General features: G+C 39.5%; 1 protein-coding gene across 1 annotated transcript in view; it reads left to right on the plus strand.

Moving 5' to 3' along the window:
• The window catches only part of PCNX2 (pecanex 2), a 159,735-nt gene that overhangs the window by 93,210 nt on the left and 50,815 nt on the right, over nucleotides 1-15,710 (plus strand). Inside the window, exons 22-23 of the mRNA XM_055809946.1 lie at nucleotides 5,925-6,035; nucleotides 10,702-10,829. Coding sequence (XP_055665921.1) covers nucleotides 5,925-6,035; nucleotides 10,702-10,829 — 239 coding nt within the window. The remainder of the gene's footprint in view (nucleotides 1-5,924; nucleotides 6,036-10,701; nucleotides 10,830-15,710) is intronic.

Here is a 15,710-nt window from a genome sequence, read left to right on the forward strand (position 1 = left end):
TTCATTCAGCCTTCTGTCACTGACCTTTTTGTCAGACTTCATTCCTGACACTATTTCCAAATAGCATTTTCTCTCTTTTTTTGTGTGTTTTTTCCTTTAGAACGCGACAAACGCACTCAGGAGCACAGGGAGGTGTACGCTTCCTGGGTCAGTCTGGCTGGCTGCACGCTGAGGACTGTGTTCATATACGTTCTTGCTGATAGAGGTGTGTTTTGCATCTGGTGATGCAGGCACTGAACGAGAAATCGAGAGCATCTGGCACTTCAGCGCACAACTTCCTCTGTGCCTTTTTTTACGTCTGCTTTTTGTGAAGGAGATTTCTGGGATGATGCGGTCTTGGCAGGAGCCGTGCCTGTGAAAGCTTCACTGAAGAGGCTGGATCAGTGCAGCTCCCAGCTGATTTATTTTGCTTGTCTGGCCCTTTGCAAATTAAGCTGATTAGCTCTGATTTTGTCCTTTTTGCCCACCTCAGGAGATATGGGAGATGGTTTCTTACAGTCCCACAGGCTCCTTCCCTGGGCTTTTGCTGTCATCTGACAATGTACGAAGAAGCAGCATCTGCCATGAGCAGATCCAGGGCTGTTAGGTTATATCATCATCTTATTGTCATAGTCCTCATCATGCTTGCTTCTGCCTGATGGTTAACATTGAACTTCAAATATAAGGCTTCTGAGGCTTGTTACCCAAAATAGTTTAAAACATGCCTGTTTTGTACTCTGTCGATGTTAACTGCTGAGCACTGTGTTTCAGGAGTATATTCCTCTGAGGTTTGATATCAGAGCCTAGGACTGATTATAATTTGATCCTCTTATATATGTTGCATTAGACAATGATCTTGAAATCCCACAATATAAAGGCTTCAAATGTCTGTAAGCAGATGCAAATAAAGACAGCCCAGAAAGTGTTTGTTGCAGATTCAAACATCGTGCTCTTCAAATATGCCAATAGAATGTCACAATGACTTAAGACATAAACATTACAAACCTTTAATATTTCCAGCAAGTCTTGTTTTGTAGGACTTCGTAAGTGAAGTTTGTTTTAAATGACATTAAATAAAAACCAGAAAGTCAACGATTTGTAAAGCAAAGCCATAAACTAGAATAAAATTATTTCACCTAATTTTAATTTCATATCCATAAGCACATACATGCTTACAACTTTTCCCTCTTGATGTATTTTAATTTTTATTGACATAAAAAAAAAGAAGAAAAAGATTACCAGTAGGTATTAGAATTTCCTTCCAAGACTCGGAGCTACCAATTGACTAGAATTAGCATAACATGAAAAACTAAATACCCTCCTAGCATCTGAGAGTTCAAATCCATCCCGGTTTCTCAGGATCTAAACAGGAACATAAAGAAATACCTGTTCAAAGCAGGAAATAATTGCTTTCTGCATTTAACTTTTTTGATCTCTCAATTTTGTGTTGCACATAAAGCATATAGCCATATGTATATGACAGTTATTTTTGTTTAAAACCAATTTGTGCATATACTTTTAAAAAAAAACACAGCAAAATTCAAGCTTAGCAATAAAATGTTAATGTTTATGCATTATTTAGTCCCAGTATTGCCAAGGATTCTGCCCACACAGAGTCCCAACAGATGCTAAACAGATAGAAAGGCTGCCAAAAGCTGAAAGCATTGCGGTGTCTCCACCTCACATTCGGTGCCATTTAAATTCAGGTGTTAATCTATGCCCAGTTTATTGGAATCTACCCAACTGACAAAAGGAGGTCACGTTTTCATGTTTCGGACTCCCAAAATCTTTTCTTTAATGTATATTAACTAATTTCTGTTAACTTCTAGTTTGTAATGTTACTTAAATTCTGTTAGGTAAGAATAAACAGATGTAAAAGAAACCCTGAAAAGATAATTCTTTGCCTTTTCTCTGTTTATAGTTGTATAGAACACTAGCTTATGCACCAGAGGTCTGTAGAGGCTCTTCAGAACTCGCAGAAGACTTAAGGATGATTAAGATAATAAAATGTTTGTGTCCACATAAAATAAATATGAAAGATGGATGAATGTTCTGGACTTTCACTTGAAAGTAGTGGGAATGTGCTGGTTTAAATGCACTGAATATACTGATAATTTAAACTCTTTATCAAAGATTTAAAAACTGTTTACTCTGCAAAACTGTCACATGAGTAAAGATATATAGGAATATTAGAACTTTTTGTCCCCTAAATAATATATCATTTTTCTGCTTAGTGAACTGTAGAAAACATAGATGATCTAAGAAGGCTTAATAAAAATATTCTTGTATAAATCATCCTAAACTGGGATGCAGAAGTCTTAATGAAAAATTACTCTTTTATACATGTTTGAGGAAATCATTATGAAGAGAGGGTTAAAACTCAGCAGAGATTTTTTTTTTTTTTTTCCTAATTTATATGGGAAGGTTCCCCCTTTGTATCTAGCACTGTTAAAAAGTATACCTCACACCCTCAGGAGCAAGTTATTACCCTCATTCAAAGAAACCTTTACAGAGGATAAATTGCATATTTTACAGATTCATTGAAGGGCTGAGGTGTCCCATTAGGTCCCATGGAATTGTTTTTGTCTAGGTTGTCTAAATGTACCCTTAATTTATCGTTCTTACTTAGGGTGTCTTCGTTTCTCCATGCTTTCCCACAGGTCTCAGGGCCCTGTGATTCCTGGAGGCTTGCCAGTAAAGACCAAGGCAAAGCCGGCGTTGAGTACCTTGGCCTTCTCCGTGCCCTTTGTCACCAGGTCCCCTGCCCTGTTCAAAAGCCAGTCCATGTTTTCTCCCCCCAGTCTGTCTCTTACTGCCAATGTACCCGCTGAAGTCCTTCCTCTTGCCTTTTCATTTCCTCACTGGATGCAGCTCCAGAGGGGCTTTGGCTGTTCGAACCTTTTCAAATGCTATATTGTTTCTGACTACTTAAAAAAATGTGGATGGGTTTCCTCTTTAGCTGGTGTCTTATGATCATTGAAGACTGAAATGCAGTTAGTTATAGTTGAAATAAGGGAATGACTGTTTCTGAGGATCAGCTTCCTCCTATTTATGAAGGCGTTTTTTAGCAGCTTCATCTTCTTCCCGTGACAAAAGCAATTGCGCTTTCCGAATCCTTGGAGTTCCTTTATCAGATAAAGGAGAAAGCATATTGTAAATTGGGTAAAAATGGCAGGGAGAAATACTTTTTCAGCTGGTTCTACCCAATGAAAAAGAGAAAATGTAAAGGCAAGTCCCCCCTTCCTAAATCTCTGTATTACAGTTGCCAGGTGGCATCACCTTTAGCAGTGACAGTTACGTAGGTAGAATGCAAATGGTGTGTTACTCTTCAGCTGTATTACAGAACATGCCCTGGAAGCAGTGATTTAAGGGGTAACAGAGGCACTCGACAACTCTTAATGAAAGCAGTAGCTTGGTAATCGCACATTTCCAAGCCTCTCAAGAGGTTCAAAAATGAAGAGAAGTTCACTAGAGCGTTCTTCTTACCTTCTTGTTCTTGCGAATGGAAATGAGCTCCGTTGCCTGCCTGGTAGCAACGTTAGGGAAGTGCTGAAAGAAACAACAGCAAGCTGAAGCAGTGGTTGGTGTAGAAGTGGGAGGACTTGTTAGAAGCAACAGGGAACTTGGCCTCCATGGCCTGTTTTGCAAGAATGTGTAAATATTAAAAAATTATTAAAACAATGTAATGGAACAAGAAGCCAGAAGGGTCTCCTTGTGGATTCGGTTTCTTAGCAAAGGCAAAAGCTGAATTTTATTTGAGGTTTGAAAACCTTTTGATGAACCCTGGGCTTTGAGCGCAGCTGGGGTGATTTATGGCTTTGTGATTTCAGTCTGTAACAGGCAGAACTTTTCTGGTTTGTGCTGCAGTTTTGAATTTTTGAGGTTTCAGATGTGAGTCATTAGCTTTCTCAGCCCTTCACTTAAATCTTTTAGCAGATACAGTTTTCTCCCAGCTGTTCATTCAGACATTTCAGATACATAAAAATTAAGCAAAACAAAGCAACCCTGCAGTGTGCTGAAGAGGGTTCAAATACATAGAAGTGAGTCCTAGTTTCAGTTCAGGTTTACTTGCCTACTTTATCGAATGTTGTCATTTTCAAGTACACATGTAGTATTTTTGAGAGGAACCAAAGCTGGTAGAATAGCAATTTCTCATACTTCAACTAAGCACAGGGTAAGCAGGCTATGCCTTGAAGAGATCATAGCTGCTTGCTTTGGTGGTTTTAAATAGTACGCCTGTGCAAAGTTAACATATTTAACATAGTTAAAATAGTATTTTGCATATTGCTTCTAATTTGAGTTGTGCTAAAGCACAGAAAGCATGTGAAGCACTGTTTGGGTCTCAGCTGGAAGGTTTATCAGTTTAACGAGAGTTAGCATGACACTGGTTATCACCAGAGTTAGCAGCTACTTTGTGTTCCTTTGGTAGCACACGGACCAAAATGCATTAATGTTAGTCATTCTTACCTCCCTCCCAATTCATTTGCCGTTATTTACAACAACTCATAGAGAAATTCCGTGAAACATCTTGTAAATGCATTGCCGATGTGGATACAGATGGCCAAGTGTTACTTTGGGGGTGGTAATGAAGGACAGATGAAATGAGTTAGCCAGTGCGTCCTCTGTGACTGCCAACATGCTAGTCCATGAAGTGTGCCTGGAAGCTCTGTCCCTGAGGCCAGCTCTCATGGGGAAGCTTGTGTCCGCGCTAATAAACTCTCCTAGTCTGTAGGCAGGGTGGAGGTATGGAACTGCCACCTGGAAATGGACCGTGGAGGGCTTTCATTCGAAAGGGGGGTGCCTGGGGATAGCTTGGAAGAGTGCTAGTTGGGCCCGACCAAAACCTTCCCAGGGACCTTTCTAACAATTTAACAACGTACGCAATATTAGTGCCTGGGAACATTCCCTGGAAGCACTTAATATGTGAGTATTGATATAGCCTCAGTGTCTTTCAGGATGTTGTCAATGTCTTGTTTTTCATTAACTCAAAAAAAAAAATCTACTTGTAGGAAATTCAACATATATTTGCTATATAAGCATGAAATATCACATATATTCCTGTTTCACTGTCAACTTGTATGTGTGTTGAGCACTAACGTCTATTGATGGCCAAAGCTTTCCTTGACAGTTTGTCAGGAACCTTCTCTGCAATATGAATCTCATGGCTCAATGCAGACAAGACATAAGATCTGTTTTGGCCTGATGCCAAGAGAGCTGACAGGGAAAAAAATATTCTAGAGAATAAGTAAACATCATTCTTGAATCAGAAACTACTAGTTGCAGCACCAAGCGTATTTTACAGGAAGCAAAAGGAAATTCAGTGTGTTCTTCAATTTGTGCTGCACAACAATAAAAATTCACATTAACACAACATTTTTATGGTAGGATGCTTTGATCTTGAAAATGCAGCCACAGTTCATGGTTGATGCCAAGCATATGCTGACACAGTGATGGCCTCTCTCATTGATTCCACAAACGAAAGTGTTGTGTTCTTGAGAAATAAGTCTGATTTCCACGTGCAAAGCCACACATGTCGCACATGGAGCTTCCTCTGTTTGCTGTATCCACTCTCTCCTGGAGTCTCTTCTCTTGAAACTGGCTGGCTGGCAGGGTGATACATGCAGTGAGTATCAGAACGTGTTTTCCCACTTTGATGAAAGCAGACATACTTCTGAAGAAGGGTAATCTGGGAGCTACCTCAGTGTGGTGGTTAAAAACATATCCCGTTGCAGGTTTGAATTTCAAAAGAAGAATATACCTTTGTGCCTTACTAAACTAAGGCCTTAATGCCCGTGAAAGGTAATAATACAGCCTAATTTCTCTCACATTCATTCCGGGGCACAGTTCTAAAAATTGTTACTTTCAGATACTAGTATTGAAACTGTCTCAGTGCCTAAAAAGTCACCGTGTTTCTCTTTTTTTCTTTTTCTTTTCTTTTTTTCCAGCTGTGGGACCTACTGCAGAAGTTGCAGTTCATCATGACGTACATTGCTCCCTGGCAGATTGCCTGGGGGTCATCGTTCCATGTTTTCGCTCAGCTCTTTGCAATACCTCATATCCTTTGTAAATTTTTCTTTATTCTTAAATTCCTCTTCATGTGTGTAACTTATTTACAGTGTTTGAACAAGGTGTGAAATTCCTAGGTAACTTACTTTAAAAAGTGAAAAAGCTTGGGGCATCTCCTGAGAAACACCGTTTTCTCTCTTGCTCGGCTGCATGGGATGTGAAACTGGGAAGCTGAACTCGGAGTCCCACTGGTCTGTTTATGCCCGCTCACCTCCCACCCGGCCACGTTCTGCAGATCGCTCCGACAGCCCTCAGCACTCACTTTCGATGCATCCAGAAAGAAACGTAACTGACACGTTAGCTCCGACTTGGGTCAACTGTTACGTGTGCAGAAGCTAGTTCTGTAAATTGCTGGGCATGTGGCTGACAGAGCTCTAAACTATGAAGTTACTGTCTTCAGTTGCTTCTAGTTGGTGTCTCAGATACAAATTCATTTCAGGGGGCCAATTTCTGTTGCGACTGTCCAGATTTTCTTTTTTTTCCCCGTTTCTGAAGCAGCTGGATTTTAACATTGCAATGTACATTTTCAGTGTGGTGTGAGAAGTGTTCTCCTTTTTAACATTTCCACTCTGTTTTATGAGTAACTATATGTTCATCGACACGAAAGCAGTCCTTCGGAAACACTTGGTGTCTGTTTCAGTGTTCAATTTCAGTGCCTGTTCCAGGGCTGTGAATGTTGGTTTTGTGGATATGGAGAGTAAAACACAGAGTTCGATGAACCCCAGATGTCTGTAAAACTAAATTTTTAATTTTTTTTTAACAAAAATTTTTCACCTTGAAGTCTAATTCAGTTGGAAACTTGATTTAATACAGGAAAAAGACAAAAAATGAAATGGAACACTTTGACTGAATAAATTTTAACTTTATTGGCATTTAAAGCATTTTCAGAAGCTAACCCTTCTTCTTTCTCTCCCAACAAAGTTGTAGAAGAAGAGTTGATAAAGTGGGTTTAGTTCAGACCTACTGAAGAGTTTACTCTCTACTGTTTATTAGATATATGAACTTAAATCTTTGTCCCTTTTATCCCATAGTGTTTTTTTCCTCCCTTGAGTGATTTCTTCCCTCTGCTCTTTGCTGTGATATATTGAATCATATGCAGCGTTGATTAACAGCGCTTATGTTTCTAGATGGGAAGAATAAACGGGAGTCTTGGATAGAGGGAAGTACAGGCAGAGTAACTCCCAGAGGGAAAGCTTTAGATTGTCTATTTATGAAAGGAAACCATTATAAAAACAGTAATCTGTCTGAGCATCTTGACTGATTTGTAGCAAATTATTCCAGAGTTTCACATCAAAAAATTAATTTCCTCTCTGTTGTAGGTGTGAATTGCAGGATAAGTGTATATAAAGTTATTTAGCAAAACACTTAAGAACTGAGATTATATTTCAATGAGTTTCCCTTTGGTCGCAAGTGTTTTGTGTAGTGGTAACTTTGCTCTTGATAAAAGTACCAATTAAGCTTTGCAAAATGGAAAGTAGTTAAATAAGCAGGGTTTAGCGTATTTACACAGTTAAAGTGATCTAGACTAGCTTTCTATTATTTATATTTTAGTGTGCTTTGTAAATGCAAATCTGTTTTAAGGTAGTGTTGCAATTAAGGTACTGGTTAAATGTCCAAATGACTATTCCCACAACAATAACTCTGCCTTTTTGCACAGGATTTTTATTTGTTGTTACTGTAACCCTGCAAACAGTAATGATGAATGCACGCTGCCATTCGCAGAGGCCCTAAGCCTGCCAGTTCTTTGCAGAGTTAATTATTTGTGGCTCTTAATTGCCTCAATCACATCTGCAAATGGGACATAAATTTTTAAATTTTGAAGTGCTTCAGTGAACTTTTGCCATAGAGCTCAGTGATATGAGTACTTTGGCGTGCTTTAATGTATTCGATTCTGGTGCGCAGGGCAGCACAGCTGGAGCTTTGCCTGGAAGAGGTCATGGAGCCTCCACCATTAGAAATCTTCAGGAATTTAGACAGATGTCTACCAGGAGTTGTACAGGTTTAGCTGATCCTGCCTTGTGGCTCCTAGATGGACTAGGTGACCCCTCAAGAACCCTCCTAAATCCTCAAAAGACCAGGAATGAGAATGGGCTTCTGGCTTGAGGACAGATCTTCCACTTCACTTCCCAGTGTTTAAATGGGTAAGACGAGGTTGTGTGTTTGCAATTATCAGTGCACTGAGAAAGTCAATGTAGTTTGTAGTCAGAGGAGGATTTTACCCAGTAAGTGAATAGTGAGATTGGAAAAGAAAGGATTTTCTAGTTCAGATTATCCTGTTTATGAGAGTTTCTGCTTTTGGTTGTTCCAGAGTTACAGCTCTAACATCAGAAAAGGAAGCCCTGTGACACCTGGTTTTCCCATCCTCTGGGTGATCGTGTGCCTGGAACTGACCAGACATTTCTGGTCTATAGTAACTGCAATTAAAAATGTGGTTTTTGAGAAACAGAAGATTTGGGCCGGCTTTACAGCATAGTTTTGTGTTAAAAGAAGGGGGTGGAAGATTTTGAAAATGTCAGTCTTTCAGTTACTTGCTTCGAGCTGATTTGAATTTAAACAGATGTTTAAATTATAAGAATTAATCCTCAAAGACTGTTCTTTTTCTTGTTGAAAAGTTTTTAGTTATTTTTTCTCAAAATTTATTTTGGCTATCCTAAAAAGAAAATCTGTTATTCACAAAGAAACAAGTTCCGCTTCTGCACAGTATCACTGAACAAAGGTGGTACGCGGGAAACCTGACTTGGAACATAGAGTAAGAAAGTACACCTGTTAAGTTATATTTTTTACTTAGGCATAATTAAAGCATTGGTATATATATAAAAAAAAATTACCTAATAAAAGCAGGCTGGATACCATCAAATAAAATAACCCTGATGACAGATAACTGCCCACTGTACACATCAACCATGTGTAAGGGAGTCAGGTGCTGTTACTTGCTCTCATGACTCTCTTCCCTGTATGAAACAATTAGTTAAAATCACTCTTACACAAGTCGAGTGGGAAATGTCTTCCAGTGTACATTTAGTAGAGTATTATGACTTCTAGCAAAAATAAAACTGTTGCTACTGGTCATGTCTTCGACAGAAACAGTTCACGGTGGAGTCTTGAATGTCTTAACTCATGATGGTGGGAATTTGTAAATCAATGATGACATTAGAACTCACCTTAGAAAACTTGACTTGCTGTCCTTATCTGTCTTGCTTGTTCTCTTTTTGTCTTCTCAGCTCCCATGCCTCTTTCCCTTATCTGACACTTGTAAATACTTGTTCATCTTTCACAGCCATGCCAGTTGTCACTGCAGTGTAATGTGACAGTTTAACTTTTTTGATGCACCTGCTCCCTGATCTGTGCTCTCTGTTGCTTTTTGAACTTTAGACACTGAGGGCAGCTCATTTTCTAATCTCTCTAATGCACAAAGACACTATTCCAGACCACTCTCTGTTAATAAGTTGGAGGGATTTGAGAGAGATCTTCCGGCAAATATTTGTTTGTAGATTTCACAAATTGCTTTGATAGCATGGCTAGCTAGCCTTTTTATGGAAGTATTGTACCACAAGGGATGCTACATGTGTTGAAGTGTTTTTTGTAAAGTTTCAGAGACTTTGGGACACACATACAGGATATTATTGTAAAAGACTAAGCTAAAAGACTGTGGTTATTGGGTGATTTGACCTTAATTTTAGTTTGAGATGCACCTGGTCACTGCTTTGATAGTGGCTCCTTAGTTCATGGCTTCTTTACTTAGCAGCTTCCTCCCAAGAGGGTTGTAGGGAAGGGCAACTGGTCTCTATGCCAACTGGAAAACCTTTTTCCTGAGATTTCATGAATGTAGTATGAATTAATGAAGAGTTAAAGCCTAACATTTAATTTGCTTGGGTTTTTTTTTTTTTTTAAATCATGCTCCTTTTAACTTGCTTCTTTTTCTGTGTCTTTATCTATCTCCTAACTTGCTTTCCAGCAATCTGAAATATGACTTTACATTTAAAGCAAGCTATGGATTCGGGCATTTGTTGTGATGTTTATATGTGATAGTTACTATTCCCCTGTCCTCACCTTCTTGTTTTATATATATTTCAAAAAGTATGAAATGCTGAACATTCTTTACCTTTCAGTCAGCATGGAATACTAAATTGTCACTAAGAATTAACGTGAAAGCATGATTTTAAGCCTGCAGGCTGGATTATAGAGGCATACATATTTCTCCACATACTAGGTCATACCAAAATAAGCAGAGACACACGGAATGGAATACCATTGGGAGCAAGAGTCCAATGCAAAGAATGAAGAATTTTCAAGGAAGTGGTGTTGTAAACGCCGTGTCAGGCTCTGGAAGGGCACGTTGTGTTCTAGAAGGTACGCTAGGGAGCTGGAAGAGGGTGCTTCCTCCTCTGCCTGTGCTCAGGGTCTGTCCTCAGGCAGCACTTAGACAGGGTCACCCTGCTAATAACATACTCCATTCAGACACATTCCCTCCCTTACAACTGATACTTGCTGGTAATTGGCAGTTTCATTCCGTCTGCCTTCCTTTCCTTTCCATACCACCTCTTTGGTAAAATAACGCACAAAAAAGCAAAGATAAACTGTTCAAAGAGCTGCCTCAACAGTGGTTGAAAAGTATAATGAAATCATTTGTGTTACCTTAACTTGTAATTTTCAGACTCTGCTATGCTTTTTTTTCAAACTCTGGCCACTTCAGTCTTTTCTACACCACTGAGTCCGTTTCTTGGTAGCGTCATCTTTATCGCATCGTATGCAAGACCGATCAAGTTCTGGGAGAAAAACTACAAGTAAGGCTATTCAGAATTTTTCTACGCTCGTTATTTGTAAAGGTTTTACTCTCATTAGTTTAATTGCTGGAGGCACTTTTCTCTGTGAAGGTAATCCTTAAACTGTTGTAGGGCATGAGAGATTAATCTTTGAATCTTGATTCTGGTGTTTCACTATTTCATGTTTATTTGGTTATCTCTGAAAACGTATTTAAACAAGTATTATTATGTTATAGATGAGGTATCGTTTTGCATTCGTTGTATAGACACAACAAAGCTGTGCAAAAAAAAGAAATCAGTAAAACTCCCTGTTTTCAGCCTTTTTTGTCTTGATAGCTACTGTTAGCAACTAAATGTGTGAAGCCTTTGGCACTAGTCAGGCTGCATTAATATAATTTATACTAGCCTGATTAAATGTTACCGTTTGGGATGTGGCAGGCAGCTCTCGTAGTGAAGTGATGAGTGTGCATTGTCATTACTTCCTACATCTGATCTTGCAGTTTGACTTAAGAATCGGTTACTTGTGTCAGGTTTTAGCTGCCATTCATTTGGTTTGACAAGGATGTAAATGTAGAATATTGAAAAGATTAAATAAAGACCTTCTGCTCCTTCTACCTAGTAGGATTTGAAAGCTTTTGGTAACTGGGATCTAATGGACTCCCATCAAGAGTACTGGAGACAGGGTAACACTTCCCTTTCCAGATGGAGGTAGTCTTTGTAAGGAATGAATGAATGGTCTGCAATGTTAGGGGCTGGATTCACTGACTAAGGGGGGTCCTTTGAGTCCTGTACTCTGGGCAGTGCATGAGCTCTTCACCCCCTACTAACATGTAACCAGGCTCGGAGTAACTTACTGCAGCTGCAGAATAGCGGTGTGAGGCACAAAGTAAAAATTATATTGGACAGATCGGGGCTTGGCTGGAGCAGTGAGAAGTGCTGTGCACTTACCGCACGTTTTGTGCCGGTGCCACTGGTGCACCTGAGCACCTCAAGAGAATTCAAAGCGAGAGATTACAGTGATTGGTTTTTCCATCTTTTAAAGGAAAGGGTCTGATCAATTTGAAGGGTTTTATTTTGATTTGTGACAGTGAGTGAATGTGTACTCATCTATAAAGACATTACTCGGGCAAAGCCAAATCATATAAAAAGGCTTTTATTTATTTCTGAATGTGATAATGTTTGTGAAAACCTTTTGAGGGGAGCAGAGTTTTGTACACTGGGGCCAGATCTTAACAAAATTCTCTCTCGTGCATCTTTTTTTTTTTTTTTTTTCCCCTGGAGGGGCGTGGGTGGTGTCAGAAAGTTCAGTCTTTCATAGGAGTGAAGTTGAGGGGAGTCATGGAAAGGCAGGAGGCTACCACTAACACCACAGAGTTTTACATTTTTGGATGAAAACTTTGAATAATATTAATAGGAAGTGGAGATTAGAACATCTGTGACATATATACTTCAACCAGAGCTTTTTGAAGGCATGTGGCTTCTTTTTTTGTAGGCATTTCACTTCCATACAGCTAGGTTAGTGTAGAATCTGTAGGTTATTGTCGATGGAAATAGAGGGGACTGTTTTCATTTGCTTTTGGTTTGTCTAAGGCTTTTGGGACAAGATGAACAGAAGATGTTCAAAGAAAATTTCAAAAGATGGTTATGCTTGATATTTAAATAAGAGGGGTGTCTTGTTTTGATTGGTACTGACCATCTGTGACTCCCACTAAGGGACATGAGGAAGTTGGTGCTAATAATTTTTAAAAGCAGAGCTAATTATTTTATCCATAAACTTTTAAACCCCAAGTGCAAAAAACCTAATCCTTTTAATACTTTAAACCACCACTATTTGTCCTTTCAAAATGAGCAGTAACTACAACTTTGTCTTTAACTTGAATGCTTGAGTTAGATGCTCTGTGAAAATATCAAGCTTTGTTGTTTGTTAGAAATTCTAGTGGATCCTCTATGATCTTGTCACTTAAAACATAAAAAACTCAACCTTGCCTCTCAAAAACCTTTCAGAAGTAGAAAACAGCCCTGTAGATGATTCAGATAGTCATCAAAGTGAAATAAAAGTTTGCCTGAACCTTTGGCATCCCACAGTATGCACATGTAATGACTCCTGTCTAGCACTTCTGATTCTCCTTTGCCTCACTTTTATTTCAGTATTTCACTGCTCACATGAAGAACTGGCCAGAGCGAGTGAGCATTGGACTGAAAAACTCCTGGTTTATTAAGGGACACAGTGAAAAGACAGAAAAAGGCAAGGGAAGGGAGTAATTTTGTATTAAGATTATGGACATTTTCTACAAAATACGTTAAATAGTTGAATGAAAGCGAGATGGGTCTTGCCTCACTGCTTTAAATCTTGATGACCCTTCAACATTTAAAAATTCAAAGGGATGGCATAACTCCTTTCTTTAATAGCTGCAGAGGTTAATAGGATTGGGAACTTGAGCAGGAGTGGAAAGTTGTTCTGGCTCCTGCACTGACCTGGCTTTGGGCTGCAGTGCCCCGTGGCCACTGTGAGTTTTCAGGTGCCATAAGACAAAACAGAGCAAACAGATGGGGAAGCTGGTGTATAGATTTCCTTTCTGGAGTGCGTTGACAGCTTTGCCAAGGTCATCTCAGGGTATTCATGGGAAATTACAGGTTCACTACAGTGCGGTCTGAGATACGCTTACATGAAGCAGAAGCTCTGGCAGATATTTTTTTGCCGTTTCCATACTCATTGCTTGTTGACAGGAACTTTTGCCCAGGGGAAAGCTACCTTCAATGTGCTTTATATAGCTTTTTTGTGTTTCCTGATTTGCATACTCATTTTCAAACTTCCTTGCTGTATTGATGACTACATTAAATTATCACATTTATATTAGCTACACACACAAAAACTCATTTACGTTTATATGAAATTAGAGGTAGTCAGTTCCATGATTATATTTTTTTATCATTTAATGTCTTAGTTGGACTAACCGAAAACAATTTTGACAGGCAATCTAGGTATCAAAATATCGTGGATTTGTTTTTCTTCCAAGTCATAAATTGAGATTGTGTTCTTAGAGTGTCATTTGTGTTCATCGGTATATGCACACTTCACTGTTGTCAAGCAAATTTCATCTTTTCTTTGTTTCACTTAAGGAAAGCTTATTTTTGCCTATCATTTGGGCCAGCAGTGTGAAATCAGATGAGGAGAAGCCATCCAGTTATTTTCTGTAAAGTTGATCCAAAGTTGAAGCTTTGGACATTAGCAAGTAGACAGTACCATGTTTATTAATAGAGCTGGGCTATTAGGCAGGTAGGCTGAGCAGTGAGCAGCCTGCTCCATCTGTCCCTTGAGGTGTCGGCTTGGTTGTCTCTACCTGGTGTTTTCTCAGCGCACATGTGCCTATCTTGCATTTCCAGTGTTTCTTTTAGTCCCACTTTTTCTGTGGGCTAAAGAGGAGTTTGATTCCTCATGTTTCTGAGTGGACATCTGCCACTCTGGATGATGCGAGCTGGAGCTGAAAGACTTAAGAGAATTAAAATGATGGTTTGTTTGTTTTTTCAAGGAGATGGAGGAACTCAAGTGGGTTAAAAAAAAAAGAAGATTCATTTTCACAGTAAGCAAACTGTGAAATTCCTAGCAAGCTCTTCAAAATTCAGGAGCCATACTGTGCCTGTTTGTGCTCTCGCGGTGTGTGCGCAGAGCATGGGTGTGCTTCCTGCAATCAGCAGATGCTGTTTGTTTATGGGGTGCACTTTGGTACTCACTGCGTGCCGAGCCTAGCACAGCAATACATCACTGAGGTCAGGGATCCTTCGGGCGGGAAAGGGAAGGATGACTTTAAGAAAAAGAATAAAACAGGCTATAAGGAAGATGAATAAGAACAACTCCTCATGCAGCCACGTTTTTACAGCTTTTGCTGCCATTGTTTTTAAAAAGAGAGGCATGTAAAATCAGAAAGATGGCCTGCTGCTTATGGGCTGGTTGCCTTATGAAGTCCAATGATGAAAAATTTAATTTCTCTTTTTTTTTTTTTTTTTTTAAAGTTTGTTGGAACACTGGCTTTGTTCTTAGCCATTAACCTGGGTCCTGCTTCCCAGTTTGAAAAGTCCTGTTTTAGTCTTTATTTTCACAGCTGTTGGAAAGATTAGGCTGTGGATGTCAGAGAGAGAAAAGGAAATAGCAGTAAATCTTGTTTAATGTATAGGCACTTTAAAGCATAATGTGTTTGTTCAAATGCAGTTGTTCCATTCCTCTGCTTTGCTTTTTTTCTTAAAATACTTTGTCACGCTACAGCCTGACTCTGTCCCCCTTCTCCCTTCCTCTTATCTTGCTTTGTATCTTGGATATGGCAATGGGCAGAGCAGAGTAGGAAGTTTACTTTCCTTCCCCAGTGGGTCTAACCACTGGATCACGTCAAGCAGACTGTTCTCCGCTGCAGCTGTGACTTGTCCCTGCAAACAGCAAATGCCACCAGGAATTTGGAGATGTCGCTGCCTACAAGCCGCTCATCTCTCCTGCTCCTTCCCGTTGCTTTTCTTTCTCGCTCATCTGGTTTGGTGCCTATTTTTGGGTAAGACACAGCTTGCATTTGCTTTGAAGGGTCTTGAGTGAATTACAGTGTGGTGTAACTGAATTAGCTAGGGGTCTTTAAAGAGGTTATGATTAAAATGACAGTTGTCTCAGAACGGCATTACAGGACGCCTCTCTTTGTTTGAGGATATGTGAGCAGGCTTCTCTTTTCTCCATCTTTTTAAGAAGCTTATCACTATGTTATTGTTCCAGTCATTGTGGTCTGGAAAATAGCTGCCTGTAAGGTTAATAAAGCCAGGAACAGACGGTGAGCACAACCTGCCCTGCCTCAGCTCTGGCATTTTCTTTTTTCCTACCAGCTCACTTAACCTGCCCACCATGGACAGCCTGCAGGTGGAGTGGGA

This window comes from Falco peregrinus, chromosome 7 (assembly GCF_023634155.1).
Source record: "Falco peregrinus isolate bFalPer1 chromosome 7, bFalPer1.pri, whole genome shotgun sequence".
NCBI classification, from domain to species: Eukaryota; Metazoa; Chordata; class Aves; order Falconiformes; family Falconidae; genus Falco; species Falco peregrinus.